The 15,589-nt window shown below is 48.8% G+C and overlaps 1 protein-coding gene across 3 annotated transcripts; it reads right to left on the bottom strand.

Moving 5' to 3' along the window:
* Positions 1-547: 547 nt before the first annotated feature.
* Positions 548-15,221, bottom strand: CALCOCO1 (calcium binding and coiled-coil domain 1). Of its 3 annotated transcripts, XM_045829832.1 has the most exons (16): positions 15,149-15,221; positions 13,151-13,179; positions 12,527-12,706; positions 11,859-11,961; positions 10,918-11,108; positions 9,299-9,457; positions 8,769-8,917; positions 7,887-7,977; positions 5,508-5,663; positions 5,048-5,302; positions 4,534-4,659; positions 3,982-4,077; positions 3,516-3,624; positions 3,084-3,283; positions 2,591-2,697; positions 548-1,610 (listed from the first exon to the last, which is right to left on the bottom strand). In XM_045829832.1, exons 3-16 carry the CDS (start codon positions 12,680-12,682, stop codon positions 1,433-1,435), a joined length of 2,076 nt encoding a protein of 691 aa, XP_045685788.1. In that variant the 5' UTR covers positions 12,683-12,706; positions 13,151-13,179; positions 15,149-15,221; the 3' UTR covers positions 548-1,432. The 3 variants fall into 3 exon arrangements, with proteins under 3 accessions (XP_045685788.1, XP_045685790.1, XP_045685789.1); XM_045829834.1 differs by lacking the exon at positions 4,534-4,659; XM_045829833.1 differs by lacking the exon at positions 13,151-13,179.
* Between the last annotated feature and the right edge of the window lie 368 nt (positions 15,222-15,589).

The following is a 15,589-nucleotide window of genomic DNA, read 5'->3' as shown; positions in this document are numbered from 1 at the left end:
CTGTCTAGCCTGTGAAGCTGGTTAGAGTGGATGGATGTGTTTTCGTGGCTGTGGAGTCAGAGTGCGTGCAAGGGTGTGTGGCGACAGCAACAGAGGAACAGAGGGAGGCAGAGATGGGAAGAGTATCAAATAATCTTCAGAGGTATGGGGTTTAGGGAATTTTTTATGAAGCGGATACTCAAAGGTGTGCACTCTTGACAGGAGGAACGCCTACCCTTTGGCCCAGCGTAGTGATGGCTGCTGCAGAGGGTGAAGGTCTGAGTGGCGGAACCCTCCCTTGCCTTCTAAGGCATTGCTTTGGCCCTGTACCGAGTCCCACGGAGACTAAACCCCAAGACACTGACCTGCAGTTTTCTCCCTCCCCCACTGCAGTGTTCCCCAAACCAGACCTCCGCCTTAGACAAAGGTTCCTCCCTTCTCTTCCCACTGGTGACCAGCACAGCACGAGGCATATGGGATAAAGTCACTTGGAGTCCCCTCCCTGCCTTGCCCCCCCCACCAAGGTCTAAGAGCCAGATGTCTGGGTGTTTTTTGCTCTAGTCACACCTCATGATAAGAACACATTTTATTAGAAGAGTTGTACATACCATATAAATATATTTGTCCAAACTACAGGTAGGGAAGGGATACTGGGGGAAAGCTCTTATTGCTGTGGGGAAAGCTGGAGAGGGAGGAAGGGCTTGGAAATGGGGAACCCAGGGCCATTTGTTCCCCCACCCCTCATAGAAGGCACAATGCATTGTTTCTTTCCATGTGAGGACACTGAAGGGTGATGGCAGGGAGGGGCTGGAGACAGTACAGAAAACCTTAAAAATACAAAAGAAACCTCCAAACTTATCTAATGTTATGGAAAAAGGCTGGGGTGGGATGTGGAAGGCAATGGGGGGGGTGGCAATAAGAGAAACCACTGAAACTCAGAACTGAGAGACCTGAAGAGGTCATGACGCCCATGCTGCTGCCTCAATGCAGACCCCAGAGGCAACTCAGAGAACAAATGCAGACCCCAAATAAGAGAAGGTAGGGTGCCCCAGGGATTGGCTTCGGGGCGCCAGAGACTGCATGTGTGTGCGTGTGCATGCAGTGGGGGTGGTCCGTGTGGTGGCTGGTGGGAGTGACAGAAGCGACCAGGGCTAGGAGGGGCCGATTCTATTCCCCCTGGGGAAGGCCTCCTCTATCCTGGTTCTTCCAAAACCGCTTTCAGGGGGTAAATTCAGCCACTGCTTCCATGAAGGACCCCTGCCTGGACAAAAGAGCTGGGCTGGAGAGGATGAGGTGGGAGAGCTTGGGATAAAAATGGCACACAGGAGTGGTTCCTAGGGAACAGAACACCATGGGGCACACTGTGTTGGAAAAGAGGCATGGGACCTAAATGTGTCTGTGTGTGTACATGTGTGTAAGTGTGTGTTTGTGCTTGTACGAGGGAGAGGTAACATCACTCAAAGGTGAAGGGGTCCTGGGTGCTGAAGAAGAAGTGTCCATCCATGTGGTCCTCCAGGGCATCCTTATCACTCTCAGCTGGGAAGCGCTCCTTACAAATAGGGCACTCCTTCCATGGGGGTGTGGCAGGGCCCCCAGTGCCGGCCTCTGATAAGGGACCCACTGCAAAGCCACTACAGAGAGACAGAGGGGAAAGGAGGGAGTCAGTGAGCTCTGTTGCCTCCTTGACTTGCAAATCTCAGGGAGAGTGACCTATGCACGTTGGTCCCCAGATCTCCCTGTTCCTAATACTGCATCCTGGAGGTTCTCCTAGCTTCTTCCTCAGCATCTTTCTCCCCACAGTGCTGGAGGCCTTAGTTTCCCAGATCCCTGTTCTCTCCTTCTTTAGTCCCTGCTGGTCCCTACAGTGCAGAGCCCATCCTCCAACCTCCTGCTCTCCTCCCTCCATCTCTGTCTGCTGCCTAATGAGGTTGAAAATGAGTCTGACATCGTCCTTCATCTTCCTGCTCCAGCCAAGAAAGATGACAGCACCCCCCACCCCCAAACCCAGCTCACATCCAGGCAAAGCTGGGGACTAGGTGATAAAATCTCTCTTCCCCTCTGCCTTTCCCTCTTGACCTGCAGAAGAAAAGGCAGGCAGAAGGGGCAATCTGATACCTGAATCTCCCACCCCTGGGGCTTCACCACTCAAAGGGTCCCCCGGGAAAGTCAGGTGAGACAGGATCTCAGGGTGGCCAGATGGATGCTGGATCCCAGTCTCTTCTCTGTTCTTGTCCCTGGGTGCTTGGTCACCTACTCCCCTTCCTCCCCGCAATGGAGCCTAGGTACCTACCTGGTAGGTGGGGAAGGGGTAGGGGCAGGAGAGAGGGGATGCAGGGCAATTTGGGCTCCATGGAAGATGGTGCTAGAACAACACAGAAGCCAGTTAAAGGCAGGGCCTCTGAGTGCACATGTGTTGATAGGCTAAGAGAAGGGATTACCTAAGGTATCTGGGATTTATAGTGGGTAATTTTGTGTCAATCACATCTATGTCTCCTTTTCTTGGCTAGGGCCAAGAAGGGAGAGGTTGGGGGAAGGGCAGGGGCACTGTTCACCTGGATGCCTTTTCTGCTGGCATTCTCCCACCTCCCTCAGACCTCCTTTCTGTGCTCACCTGGCCATGTCATAGAAGGCACTGCCCAGTTCAGGAAGCAGCAGGTTGGCCTCTTCACCCCCACTCTGCACTGCTGCCATCAGGACTGACTTCTCATCTTCAGCCTCCTGGGCACCAAAGAGATAGGCTGGGTTTTTGGGTAGTGTTCTGAGATGGGCGAGTACCATATTGGGACAGGTAAAGGAAGGGAAGTCCAAGTCGGAACAGAGAACAGAGGGCTATAGTAAGAGTGGGGCAGGAAGAGTGTTTTGAAGGGAGCTGATGGATAAGAAAACAGTGGGTGTGCAGAGTAGGACCTGGCAGTACTGAGGCGATTGGGTTTTGGGGTAATGTCCATTGTGTGGCTTTGAAGAGGTGCTGGGCCTGTCTCTTCTCCCCCAAGAAAAAATGAGAGCCCCGTATGTCTAAGTCTTTCTGTTCTGGAGGCTGGGCCACTTGGGCTTGGCCCTACCCGCTCCTCCCTGCCCCTGCTCCGTCTTTCCTCACTGCTCACCGAGTCAGAGCTACTGTCCTCAGCTGGCCCTGAGAGGTGGGGAGCGATGGGAGCTGGCTGGCTGATGACAACTAGGGGAGAAGTCTCTCGTGGCCCAGCAGGAGAAGAGCCTGGGTCTCCACGCTCACATAGGCCATAGGGTGGGAGCCTCATGTCTTCTGGGGACTCATCCTCTGAGTCTGTCAGAGCTGCTGGGCAGCCTGTAGGTAAGGGAGCAGGCAGAGAAAAAAGGATATGTTGTTAGAGGGTTGGATCAGCTTTGACTCCTTCGGATAAAGGACACAGTTAAATCGGACCAGGGTCCAGAGTGTAGGAAGGGAAAAGGCAAAACACAGAAGGCAGAGGCAGCTCCCAGAGGGGTCACATGGAGCTCTCCCCAACAGGGAAAGGTGGAGCGGGGAAGAGGTGTCACAAGATTGGGGGTGTACAGACTCAGCCCTGCAGCTGCCTCCTCATCCTCTGTGGCAGCGTCCTCATTCCACTTCTCATCTGCCACCTTCTCAAGGCGGGCCTCCAGCTTTCTCATGTACTCTAGCAGTTCCTGGTGTTGGGGAGGAAAGAGGTGCAAGAGGCTGGGAAGATGCTAACCTTACTGACTTGTAGAACCTTCTTTTATATTCAAGATGAACTCTGCGCTCCTGAGGATTAGACACCTTCACCAACGGTGGAGCAGCTTAAGATAGATCCTCCCCTCCCCCTCCCAAGGGCCCTTTCACCCCCTACATCCCCCCCTTCCCCCAGCAATCATCCCATCCTGCCAGATCAGCTGATCACGGTCCCATTTTTAGCCTCTGGGTCCTCATGGAGATACCAATTTCTAAACCAAGAGATGACAAGAAGCCACAGTTTCTAGCCCTCAATTCTGGCTACCAGGGGGGCCTGGGTTACAGGTTCTCACCTGCTTCTCCTCCTGCAACTGCTCCTTTTCCTTCTGGAGCACACGCAAGGCTGACCGCAGCTCTGTCAGCTCTCGCTTGCTCTCTGACAACTGCACCTGAGGGAAAAGAGCTGAATTGAATCTGGAGCCTAGAAAGTACACCAGAAAACCTGGGCTCTGGGATCAACCTAACAATCTAGAATCATGTCTCTCTGGGCCTTCATTCTTCCCTCACCCCCACACTTTTTCCATGAACCCCTTTTCTTGGCTGCAGGAAATTCAGTCTCTGGCTCTTGAGTGTGGACCTGGGTGACCCGGGTTGGGCTGCAGGGGCATAGCAGGGACACTCTATAATTCTCCTAAGTCATCACTATTAGGCCCAGAACGGGAGCCCAAGTGCAGAAAGGGACACTGTATATTTCAAATCAATGAGGCCTGGGAGGTGTGCAAGTGAGATGCCACCAACATATAAAAGAGCACCACACACTTCTGAGCTCACATTTCAGATAGAGGGAGTGGCACTGGCCTCTGGAGGCCATAGGACCAGTGCTCACGGGTAGCTGGGTGCATTACCAGGCTGGAATCCTTTTCCTGGGCCAGCTCAGTCTTGAGCACTTGATTCTGGGTCCTCTCCTCCTGAACTGCCTTTTCCAGCCGAAGTATCTCTGCACTCAGCTTCAGGATTTTGTCCTTCTCTGCCTGGGAGTTGGCCAGAAAGGAAAATGGGAGGAGGAGGAGGGAAAAGGGATACCATTGGCAATGTCACCATCCCTCACTGTGACCCTTTCTTTATTCAACTGAATCTTTTGGGAGCAATTTCCCCTTCTTGCCTTCCTCATTCCCCATAACCTGTGACTGAAGGAAGGGACCCAAAAGTAACCAAGGAAGGTGCTCTGGAGATCGGGGTTGGGAACACTCTGTTTAGGGATGGGTCATGCCTGCACAGGGAAGTGTTCCTCCCTTATAGCTCCTCCCACTTCTAAGTCTTCTAAGTTTCCATTCCTCCCTCTCTCTCCTCCTAGGAGATCTGATCACGCAAAGGTGAGGGCTGTGGCTATCAGCCTGCTGGGTCCCCCCATCCCTCTACCTCAATACTCTGCAGCATCCCTGTCCGCTCCTTGCTCCACTGGCTTTTTTCCTCCTTCAAATGCAGACTGAGCTCAGCCAGCCTGCCATTGACTCCAGCCACTTCCAGGCGGCTGCGGTGTAGCTCAGCTATGGTGCGGTCCCTGGCTCCCGCTGCGCTGGCCAATTCCTCCCCAAGAAGGGCAGCTTTCTGCTGGCTTGAGGCTGCAAGCTCCTGGGCCCCTCGAAGCTGCTCCTTCAGCGGCTCCAGCTCAGCCTCAGAAGAAAGGAAGAGATGGAGATTAGGGCTCCCAGTGGGTCACTGTGAACCTGGTTACTACCAAGGTAGTAACCAGGCTCCCTCCTCCCCATACTGCATTAGGACTGAGGATTGGGTTGTTAGTCTTTAGCCATGCCTTTCTCCAGACTTCTACAATTAGTCCTTGGAACTTTCCTTCTTGTTGCCTAGGGCCTTCACTCACCAGCCGCTGCTGGGCCTGGCTGAGAGTGTCCTTCATCTGAGCCAGCTTGTCTTTTAGGCGCTGGGTCTGCGCACCCTGCTCCTCCTGCAGGCCCTTGGCCTCTTGCAGCTCCAAATTCAAGCGATGATTCTCCTGTTGTGCCATTTGGAGTTCAGCCTGATGGAGGTGGAGAGTAGGTAAGGAAAGGGGAATACATATTTGGCGGGGCCAGAGAAGTGAACCACTGTGATAAGAGAGGCCAAGGTTCCACTTCTCAGATTTAACACGAACTCAAGCATTCAGCTCTTGCCAGCTGGTCTTGGATTCTCAGCTCAAAGTGACTCAATCCTGAACCTGGTCTCCAGCTCCCAAAGTGAGATATCCAGGGTCACAGCCTGGGGTCTTACATAAATCTAGGTCTCCCATGTCCCATTTCTGCTTACCCAGTTTTTCTTTTATATCAAAACTCAGTGTAGATGTCCTCCAGGCCCCGGAAACTCAGTATATTCTACCTGCCATTCTACCCTAGGTCTTTCCACTCTTATTTCTGTCCATGGTTCAAACTAATTCTCAAGTCACTCAAGCTGGATACCTTGGTGCCATACTGGACTCTGTTCTCCCCAGCAACCTACAGAAAAGCCTATTGCTTCTCCATCCTGTATCTTGTTCGCGGCCATTTTCTCTTTTCCACTGTTGCCACAATCAGGCTAGCTCAGGCTCTGGTCATTTCTTGCTTGGGCTACCAAAAAACCTCACAACTAGCTCATTTTCCACAAGGCAATCAAATTAATCTTCTTTGAGTACTTGTCGCCTACTTGAAAATCAAAGCCTCTCACTGTCTATGGAATAAAGATTAAACTTGAGACTGTCTACAATCTGACCAGGGCTCATCTCAATCTCTTCATCCACACATTCAACTGCCCCAACTGTTCTGGACTCTAAGCCTTTGCTTGTGTTTTCATCTGTTCCTAGAATGGGCTCCTTTACCCCTATCTACTCAAATTCTACCTGTTCTTCACTGCCGAGCAAATGGTTTTCAAACAATCTTCCACAGAAGCCTAGGGTTCTGAGGATGTGATTTAGAGATTCTGCAAATACCTGATTTAAGCTTCAAATATTTAAAAATATTACAAATTATGTGAAAAATGCACAAACTCACAGGGTTAACACATTGGAGGTCACTAATCCCCTGACATGTCCTTGCAGGTTAGTTCGCTTCTGTGCAAACCTCAGAATGAAGTTTCTATTGCATTTTCTATTGAAGCAAAATGAGAATGCAAGGTGGACAGTTTAAAAACTTATCGATTTGCACCTACTTGTGTGTGACTCAAGGTGTTGTCAATACTGTACAACTAAAACAAAGAGCAGAATTGTGTCAGCTGCTGGGGAGGACAGAACAGCCATCCAGAACAGCCAATATCAAAGTTTGGTGGCCACCAAAATTACCCAGTTGCTTTCATTACCTTATGTATACCTACGTTATACATAAATGTTATACATTTGAATTTATAAAAATAAATTTATAATAAAATACTGCTTTTATTTATACAATGAGGTTCCACTTAAGTGCAAAAACTTCATTGAAGGACAGGGAAGAAAGGGTTCTGCTGCTAAAAAAGTTAAGAAATACTAAGCTAGTTTATGCCCCCCCTTCCATTTTTATTTTTATTTTTTGAGATTTTATTTACTAATTTTTAGAGAGGAGGGAAGGGAGGGAGAAAGAGACGGAGAGAAACATCAATGTGTGGTTGCCTCTCATGAGTCACCTACTGGGGACCTGGCCTGCAACCCAGACATGTGCCCTGACTGGGAATCAAACCAATGACCCTTTGGTTCACAGGCCCACACTCAGTCTACTGAGCCACACCAGCCAGGGCTATGTTCCCCGGTTTAAAAGTCCTTTCTAGCTCTGGCTGGTGTGGCTCAATGGATTAAGTGCTGGCCTGTGAACCAAGGGGTTGCTGGTTCAATTCCCAGTCAGGGCACATGTCTGAGTTGCAGTCTGGGTCTCTGGTTGGGGATGTGTGAGAGGCAACCACACATTCATTCTTCTCTCCCTCGCTTTCTCCCTCTCTTCCCCTTTCTCTAAAAATAAATAAGTAAAATCTCAAAAAAAAAAAGTCCTTTCTAATGTCCCTAAGAAGATGTGCTCCCATTCACCTCTGTGGAGCATCGTAACAGTTTATTGCACTTCTCTGTTGATACTGGTCATATTCCCCTTTGACTAATTCTGATTTCTGTATATGTCTTAATGTTCTCTAGGAGAGCATACATAATGTTACCTTTACCATACATACATAATCTTACCTTTACATTTTACCTTTGGTGCCCAGCACTCAGAAGGAACTCAATAAACACTGAATAAACAACTGAGAAAGCAAACCGACCCTGAGCCCTTACCTCGCTTTGCTCCTTGTCTGCTTGCACTTCCTTGAGCTGCCCAAGGAGCTTCTCTTGTTCCCGAGTCAGGGCCTTCACTGTGTCTCTAACCCTGTGAATGGGGGGACAGAATATCAGACAGCCGACCGGTCACCAGAGAATGAATGAAGGGCTTGAACTTCTGTCTTGAGCTCTTCTGCCGGTGCTCCTCTAGGCCCAGACCCCCACTTCTCTCTGGGATGCTCAAATTCCCAAGCCAAGTTCTAAGCCCCAACTCCAGAGGACTCCAGAGGTCTAAACCAGGACCCAAGGGTGCAAGTTAGAGGACGGTAGCTTGGATCAACACTAGAGTTATAAAATGCTAGCTGTCTGACAGCGCAGTGTCCGAGAGTGAAACGACAGTGATCTTCTCTTACACACCCTCTTAAATACACTACCTACATTTCTCCCAACATTAAAAATCAACGCTCTATTCTTTTTTCAGGGGAGAGTTTTCACAACACTCATGGATCACCAGTTCTAACATTTCCTAACAGGGAGAACAAAGTCTAATCTTATTCTTTGCTGCGGTAAAATCTGAAATCCATCCTCTTATCTTGTGTTGACTGTTCTACCCATTCCCTTTTTTCAAGTCCTCTACTCCTAACTCTTGCTCAGCCTTTGCTCCACATTAAATGGTAACCACGATTACTTCTAAAGGTAAGAAATGCTGAATAAGTTAGAAAAAAATGAGAGTGAGGGCAGAAAATGATATCCTTAGTAACTGAAATACTAAGTGAGGTTGAGAAAGAAAAGACAAACCACCTGAGACAGAGGGCAGGCTGGCCTGCCTGAAACAGGATGCTGGAGTTCCAGGGTCACCGGAAAAGACAGGAAGTAATGGGGTAGAAGAGGTCCTCTCACCTGTCCAGCTCAACCTCCTTTGTCAGCACTTTCTCACTGATGGTCTGGATATCATCTTCCAGTTCCAGGATATGTGCCACATGGTCTCCTTGTTGCCGGTTCAAGATGTCCCTCTCTTCTGTGAGTTCCCCATGGGACCGGGAAAGCCCCTGGAATTAAGATTGCCCAGAAGAAGAGAAAAGCTGAGGCTCATCTCAAAGAGTGGAGCAAAGGCACAGGAGGAGCAGACCAGAGTTTGTTCCCACACCCATATGTAGCCAACTTCCTTGAAAAGGAAACTAAGGGAAAATTCCTTCACCAGTGATTACACCCTACCTCAGCATTTCCATATTCAGAGAACTGAATCTTTTACAAATATGAGACATGTCTCCTATCTATCAAGTTTAATCCCACTTATTACACCTTAAACCTATTTCTTTGGTGTCAGAACCATCTTAAACAACCACTAACATTTCCCCTTCATCCTCTTCACCAGGTTCAGATTTTGGGTGAGCAGCCAGGCCCCAGCCTACCGCCAGCCCAAATCCCACCTTATATTGCTCTGTCAGCTCTGCGTGCTCCTGCCTGGCAGTTGCCAGAGCTGCTTCAAGCTCCTGTACTCGGCTCCTCAGTTCCGTGACCTGCCCCTCCAGCTGCAGTTTCAGCTGCATCAGGTCATTCCTCTCTTGCTGGCTCTCATCCAGCTGGTTCTACAGGGGGCAGGATAAGAAAGGGGTGTGATAGTGAAGCACCCATTCCAAGGTCCCATTCCCAACACGCTGCAGATGCATTTCAGGGTTGGGAAGTTACATCAGCAGAGGATACAAAGAGGTGAGCTGGTGTGGCTACTAAAACCTGCCCACCACCCACCTGACACCAGCTCCCAGCACGCTTAACTGCCCATCCCTTTTACAGTCTTCCCATAGGCGGGCTGACCCATCCTTGGCTTGGCAACTGCAGGACTCCCTTGTCTGATAGAAGTCTTTCTCAATCCACACAGACAAATGAGATTGCTCCCCTAATTTTAATCTGTTGGTTCTGAAGTCAGACACTGGGTTTAAATCTCTAATACGATTTTTATGAGCTATATAACTCTAAACAAGTGACTTAACTTCTCTGAATCTCTGTGTCCTCATCTGTGAAGTGATCCCTTAGCGTGGGTTGTGGTCAGATAATTGTAATGGGAATGATGAATGTAAGAACAGAACATGGTGTAGGAGCTTACACATCTCCAACTAGTGTAAGATACAAACATCTTCTTTCTATTCTTGTGTTGATTCCATGTGTTTAGAAGGTTCTAGAGTGCTAGAGTCTATCTAAATCAAAGGCAACCTACTCATTCTCCTCTTCTGAGCCCTCCTCAGGCCTGTCTTCTTGTCTGGGGAGTGCACTTCCTCCCCAACTAGCTTACCTTTCTCCGGGAAGTCTTCCTTGCTAACATCTACTTTTACTCCTCAATCCTTCTCTATTTTGCCCAATAGAAAAGTAATACAAGCCACTTATATAATTTAACATTTTCTAACAGACACTTAACAAAGGTACTGATAAGAAACACATGAAATTAATTTTAACAATATTTTATCTAAGTCTATCCAAAATGTTATTTCAACATGTAATCAATAAAAAAAATATGTAAATCTTTTACACTTTTTAAAAAATACTAGGTCTTCAAAATTTGATCAGTACTTTACCCACACAGTATATTTCAATTTGGACCAGTCACATTTAAAGTGCTCAAGAGCCACATGTGGGCAGTGCCTCCAGTACCCGGCGGTGCAGGTCTGGGGCCCTTCCTAGCTGTTCTTGCTCCTCACCTGCCCTGGAAGTGGGTCTCATCCTCCCCTTCCTCTGGTCAATTCCTTCCCAGGAGTGGCCTCCCTCTACCCTTTGTATCTTCTTCTACAGTCTAGGCCAGGATGTAGCACTTGCAAAAGGAACACTCAGAAAGTTCTTACGAAATCTTGAGTAACATTGGCTTGTGGAGGCTTGCTTCCCTGCCCTACATGTTTGGGTCTGTCAGTGTTAGACCGAGACTTTCTTGAAGGCAGGACTTTGTATAATTTCCAGTTAGGTCTCCAGCTGAAGCTACAGCTAAGGGGAGGGTACAGTGGGAAGGGGCCCCCTACAATGCTGTCCTCCCACTCCTGTGCCCAGGAGTAGCTGTTCTCACCTGAAGCACAGTTGCCTTGGGGATAACCAGCAGGATGTCAGAGCCACCATCAGTCTCCTCGAGAGTCACCAGTTCATCCATGGGCCTTGGCTCTCGGAACTGGAAAGGGGGGCTCTGCCCACATACCCGGCCCTGGCGATTCACGTATCGAAACTGGTAGAGCTGGGCTCCCGGCTTGGGCAGGTAGCTGGCTGTGGGAATAATAATGGACCTAGGACCTTGGTGCGATCCCGGGCCCTCCAGTGCTCAGTTGGTCCCCTTGGTGTATTTTGTTATCTGCTCTCTCTGACTCTGGCCCTTGCTCACTGTTTCATATTCTTTTTCTCTTCTCTTCACCTTCCATAGGCTATTTCTGTTCCTTGGGATACTCTTCTCCCTCCTTCATGCCTAGTCCTTTCCTTCTCTTTGCCAAACCTATTCTCTTTAATAACGATGATGATGATGTTAGTTACTAGTTATTGGGTGCCTACCATGTACCAGGCACTGTGCTAACAGTTCTCCCTATATCATTTAAAATCCTTTTATTGTCCCTATAAACTAGGTGTCCCCTTTTAATGTTAAGATAACAGACACACTGAGTTTAAGTAATTTGCCCAGTGTCAAACAGCTTATAAGTATTAGAGCTGATACTTGAGCCCAGGTCTTTTAGAATCTAATGACCATCTTCTTCTCAATGTGTGACACCACCTTTCCCTCTTCCCTACCCTCTAGTTCCTTCTCTCGACAGGAGGTGGCATTAGTTGCATTCTACAGTTCCTGCCATCTCTGAGTCTTTGCCTCTGTGATAACTCCGTGTCTGCTGAGCCTGTTGGATATAGTCCTTATTTACTTGCACTTATTTTTCCTTGTTCTCTGTGCCTTTTATGTTTCTGAGCTCATTTCCTTTTTCCAAACCTCTATCCTTTTGACTACTCCCTCCGGTTCTCTATCTTCCCTTGTACCTTGGAACTGGACACTAGCATGGACAGGGGAACCATCAGCTGCACTCTCAGGCACCGAAGACCACACAAACGTGTGGTAATCCCGAACACAGGCAGCCTCCACCTGTGAAAGTCCAAGGAGAGAGAGGGCTATGGTGATGGAACTGCCAGCTGTACATGGTAGAAAGGGCTGAGGAATTGAATGTGGGGGAGAGAGGATGGTGTTACAGTGGCAAGGATGATGAGAGACAGGAAAGTGGGAGGGCATTTATGTGCCAAAAGAGAACAAGGCTGCCCTGGCTGGTGTGGCTCAGTGGATTGTGTGCCAGCCTGAAAACCACTGGATCGCCGGTTTGATTCCCAGTCAGGGCACATGCCTAGGTTATGGGCCAGGTCCCCAGTGGGGGCACGTGAGAGGCAACCACACACTGATGTTTCTCCCCCTTTCTTTCTCCTTCCCTTCCCCTCTCTATCTAAAAATAGAATAAATAAGATCTTTAAAAAAGAGAGAACAAGGCTAAGATGGGGAGACGATGATGAGCTTTGCTTATATAGATGGCCTCTATAATCTGTGACATCTTTTTCCTTCTTTATCAACATGAGGTTGAAAACCCAAGAACCCAGTCATTCTCCTTATTCCAACCAACTCATGGCACATAAACCTGAGCCAAAGGGGGTTCCAGGTATACCTTGAAGATGCCAATCCAGTCACTGGCACTGGGCACGGTGCCTGGGGGAAGGGTGTAGTGACACTCCACCTTGGTGTTGGGGATGTAGGTCCGGGCCACATTTAGAAAGCTGACTCCACACCGAGATGGTGCCCGGCTTATGGATGATTCTTCCATTCTTCCCTTAAGATATGTGCCCTCCTATAAAACAAAGGGTTAATATCCTAAAATCCTTCCACTCCAGTTTTCCTTCTCGACTCCATCTCCTGCTACCCACAACTGCTATCACTATACCTGGAGATGAAGTCATATTTAGTCTCCAGTCCCTGAGGGTTATAGGACCCTTTCAGAGATGGCACTCTCAGTCTGCAGGACATAAGTCGGGCCTTCCATGTCAGTCCCTGTCCTCACACTATACCCACCCTAAGTTATAAACTCTTCCTAGAATTAAGATCTCTGTAATTTCTGCTCCCTTTTCACTGCCCCACTAATCAAGTCTCAGTATTCCAAGCTCTGCTCCCCTCAGTCCCTCCCTTTCCACCTCTTAACATCCTTTAGGATTCCCAATTCTTCAGTGTCCATGTACACATCCCATCCCCCACATCTTCTGGCTCTTGAATTTAAAAATCCAACTGAGGCTCTCACCAGTGTGGTTCAGTTGGCTGGGCATCATCCTGCAAATCAAAGGGTCACAGGTTTGATTCCCAGTTGGGGCACATACCCAGGTTGAGGGTTCATCCCTGGTTGGAGCACTTACGAAAGGCAACCAATTGATGTTTCTCTTCCATATTGATGTTTCTCTCCTCCCCTCTCTCCCTCCCTTCCCCTCTCTCTAAAATAAATAAATAAACAAACAAACAAATAAAATATGTACTTGGATGAGGATTAAAAAAACCCCAACTGAGGTGTGGGGCCCCCTGTTCTGAGCAGGTCTTCTTGTGCACTCCTGAGCTTGTTGACCCAACTGTACACAGGAATGACTATGGCACCTGAAAATAGCAACTAATCTCTGAAAGTAATGATTGCATCTTCAGGGCTAAAATATGGCTGGGGCAAGGCAATAGCCCAATCCTCAGGCCCCTGAGCTCACATTCTCTCCTCTTTTCTGAGCTGTCCAACCCCATGAATTAAAAGCTTCCACTCTCATCCAAGAGACAAAGGGAAAGGGAGAATATAAGGAAAGACAGGTTCTGCCCTCAACTTCATTATTCCAGGAAGTCAAGAATTCTGGAGGCGGCAGCTACAAGGGTGGAGTGAAACACTCAGCAGGAACGTGGTGGTGTGGGGAGATGGAATGTGGGGGCCTGGAGCCAGGAAAGCCCCACCCCTGGGCAGAGGACAGACTGGAAGGTGGGAAGAAAGGATCCCTGAGAGGGGAAATGTATATATGATGTTGAGAGAAGGAAGAGATAGTTCAAAAATGACATACATTCTTTTCTTCAGGTCTTTCCTGAAGCGGGACTAGAAACCTACTGGTTTGACTATATGTAACCAAGCCCCAGTATTTCCCTCCCCATTTTCTCTCTGCTTCCCTTAGCCTCAATTCTAAGTGCTGAATTCCTCCGCCTGCTTGGATTGGTAGTTGGAGGCACACTATAGGATGAATTGAGAGGAAGAGGTGTCCCAAGTTAGGTGGGAAGGAAAAAATACGGGGGTGGGGTGAGGAAATATAATAAGAATCAAGAAAACTCCTCAGCCTGGGGCTGTAAGATAGCCCTCCTCATCCCTCCTCTCTAGCCCACTAATCTTCACCCTGTGTCAGTCACAGCTGACTGCCTCCAATCAGCCACAGCCATTAGTCATGTGCACCCCGAAACATCACAAACCCACACCAGGCTGAAGTAAGGTCGGGGGGGGGGGTAGGAACTTTAAAAGGAGGAAAGGTGGGCCAGCTCTACAAAAAGGAGTAACTTTTACTTCCAAAATAGAGACTAAATTGAAGAAAAGAGGTTTCTTTGGATTTTCATCTCTTTTAAAAATCCCTAGTTAAAACAAGTCCATATGTTTTCTCCAAATGCAGTTCCCTGGCTTTCTAAGGGGGGGATAAATTATCCCCAAGATCTAAGCCTGGGGAATCCCAAATACTTGCTACAAATAACATCCTTAACAGGTGGAAATATTCCACAGGCCTGAAAGAGCTCTGGGCACCTAAGGTGTATGTGTGCAGCCAGACTGCAGTATTCGTATGGTATGGTACCGTCACCCCATTCTGCAGGGCTCTAGAGTTCCTTGACATTTTACACCTTGGAAGGTTTTTCCCCAGCTAGTCAACGTGGTAAAGGCCTTTGGATTGGCGAGAGATGTGGGGGTGGTAAGGGGAAAGGGGTTTGTGAGGGCCAAGTCTTACATGGGGGAAAATGAGCAAAGATTTCAGCTGCCCTCCTCCCAAATCCCTTAAGTGTATCAAGCTTTTTAGAGAAGGACAGAGAGGAAGGTGAGAACGGTGAGGGGGGACCGCTTTGATCAGTTGCCTCTTGAGACCAAAAACTCCCAAAACAGTGGGGGTGACTTCTCCAGTACGGAAAGTGTTAAAACCCAAACGCTCCTGCATCCCCTTCTGCAGTCCCCTTAGCTTATCCTTTTACAAACTGGAAAGTGGGGTGGCTCCCCATAAGATTCCCCAAATTAGGCCAAGTTTCTTACCCCACAGACGGATCAGCTGTTCCCTCACCTTTCACCAACAACAAAAACAGCACTCCGACACCGAGAGGGGAGGGAGAAGAGTGAGCGCGAGGACTTCTGGGGTCTGTGGTTCTTCCGTGGCCTTTTGCTAGCGAATAGGCATGGATATAGGACTACATATCCCAAGAGGCTATGCGCAAGGAGGGCGGAGTAGAGGGCGGTCTTGGCGGCGACCTCACCACTGCATCCTGGGCGAAGTAGTTCTCATTTCCATGACAGCAAACGAGGGTGTGGCCATCAAAGGACTTCACGGCCCATGATTCCTTAGGAGGGGGCAGGCTGTTTTAGTGGTGCTGCCGGTTTGTAACTTGTGCGGCTGAGGGATGGGGCGGAGTTACGGCTTTAACGCCAGCTTTGTAATACTGTAGTGGTCCCGGCGAGTTCATGTGCTGTCTCGTTTAC

The sequence above is a fragment of the Phyllostomus hastatus genome, unplaced genomic scaffold (assembly GCF_019186645.2).
Source record: "Phyllostomus hastatus isolate PE091 unplaced genomic scaffold, TTU_PhHast_1.1 phas_scaffold_93, whole genome shotgun sequence".
Taxonomy (NCBI): domain Eukaryota; kingdom Metazoa; phylum Chordata; class Mammalia; order Chiroptera; family Phyllostomidae; genus Phyllostomus; species Phyllostomus hastatus.
This window is presented reverse-complemented; position numbering and strand designations above follow the sequence as displayed.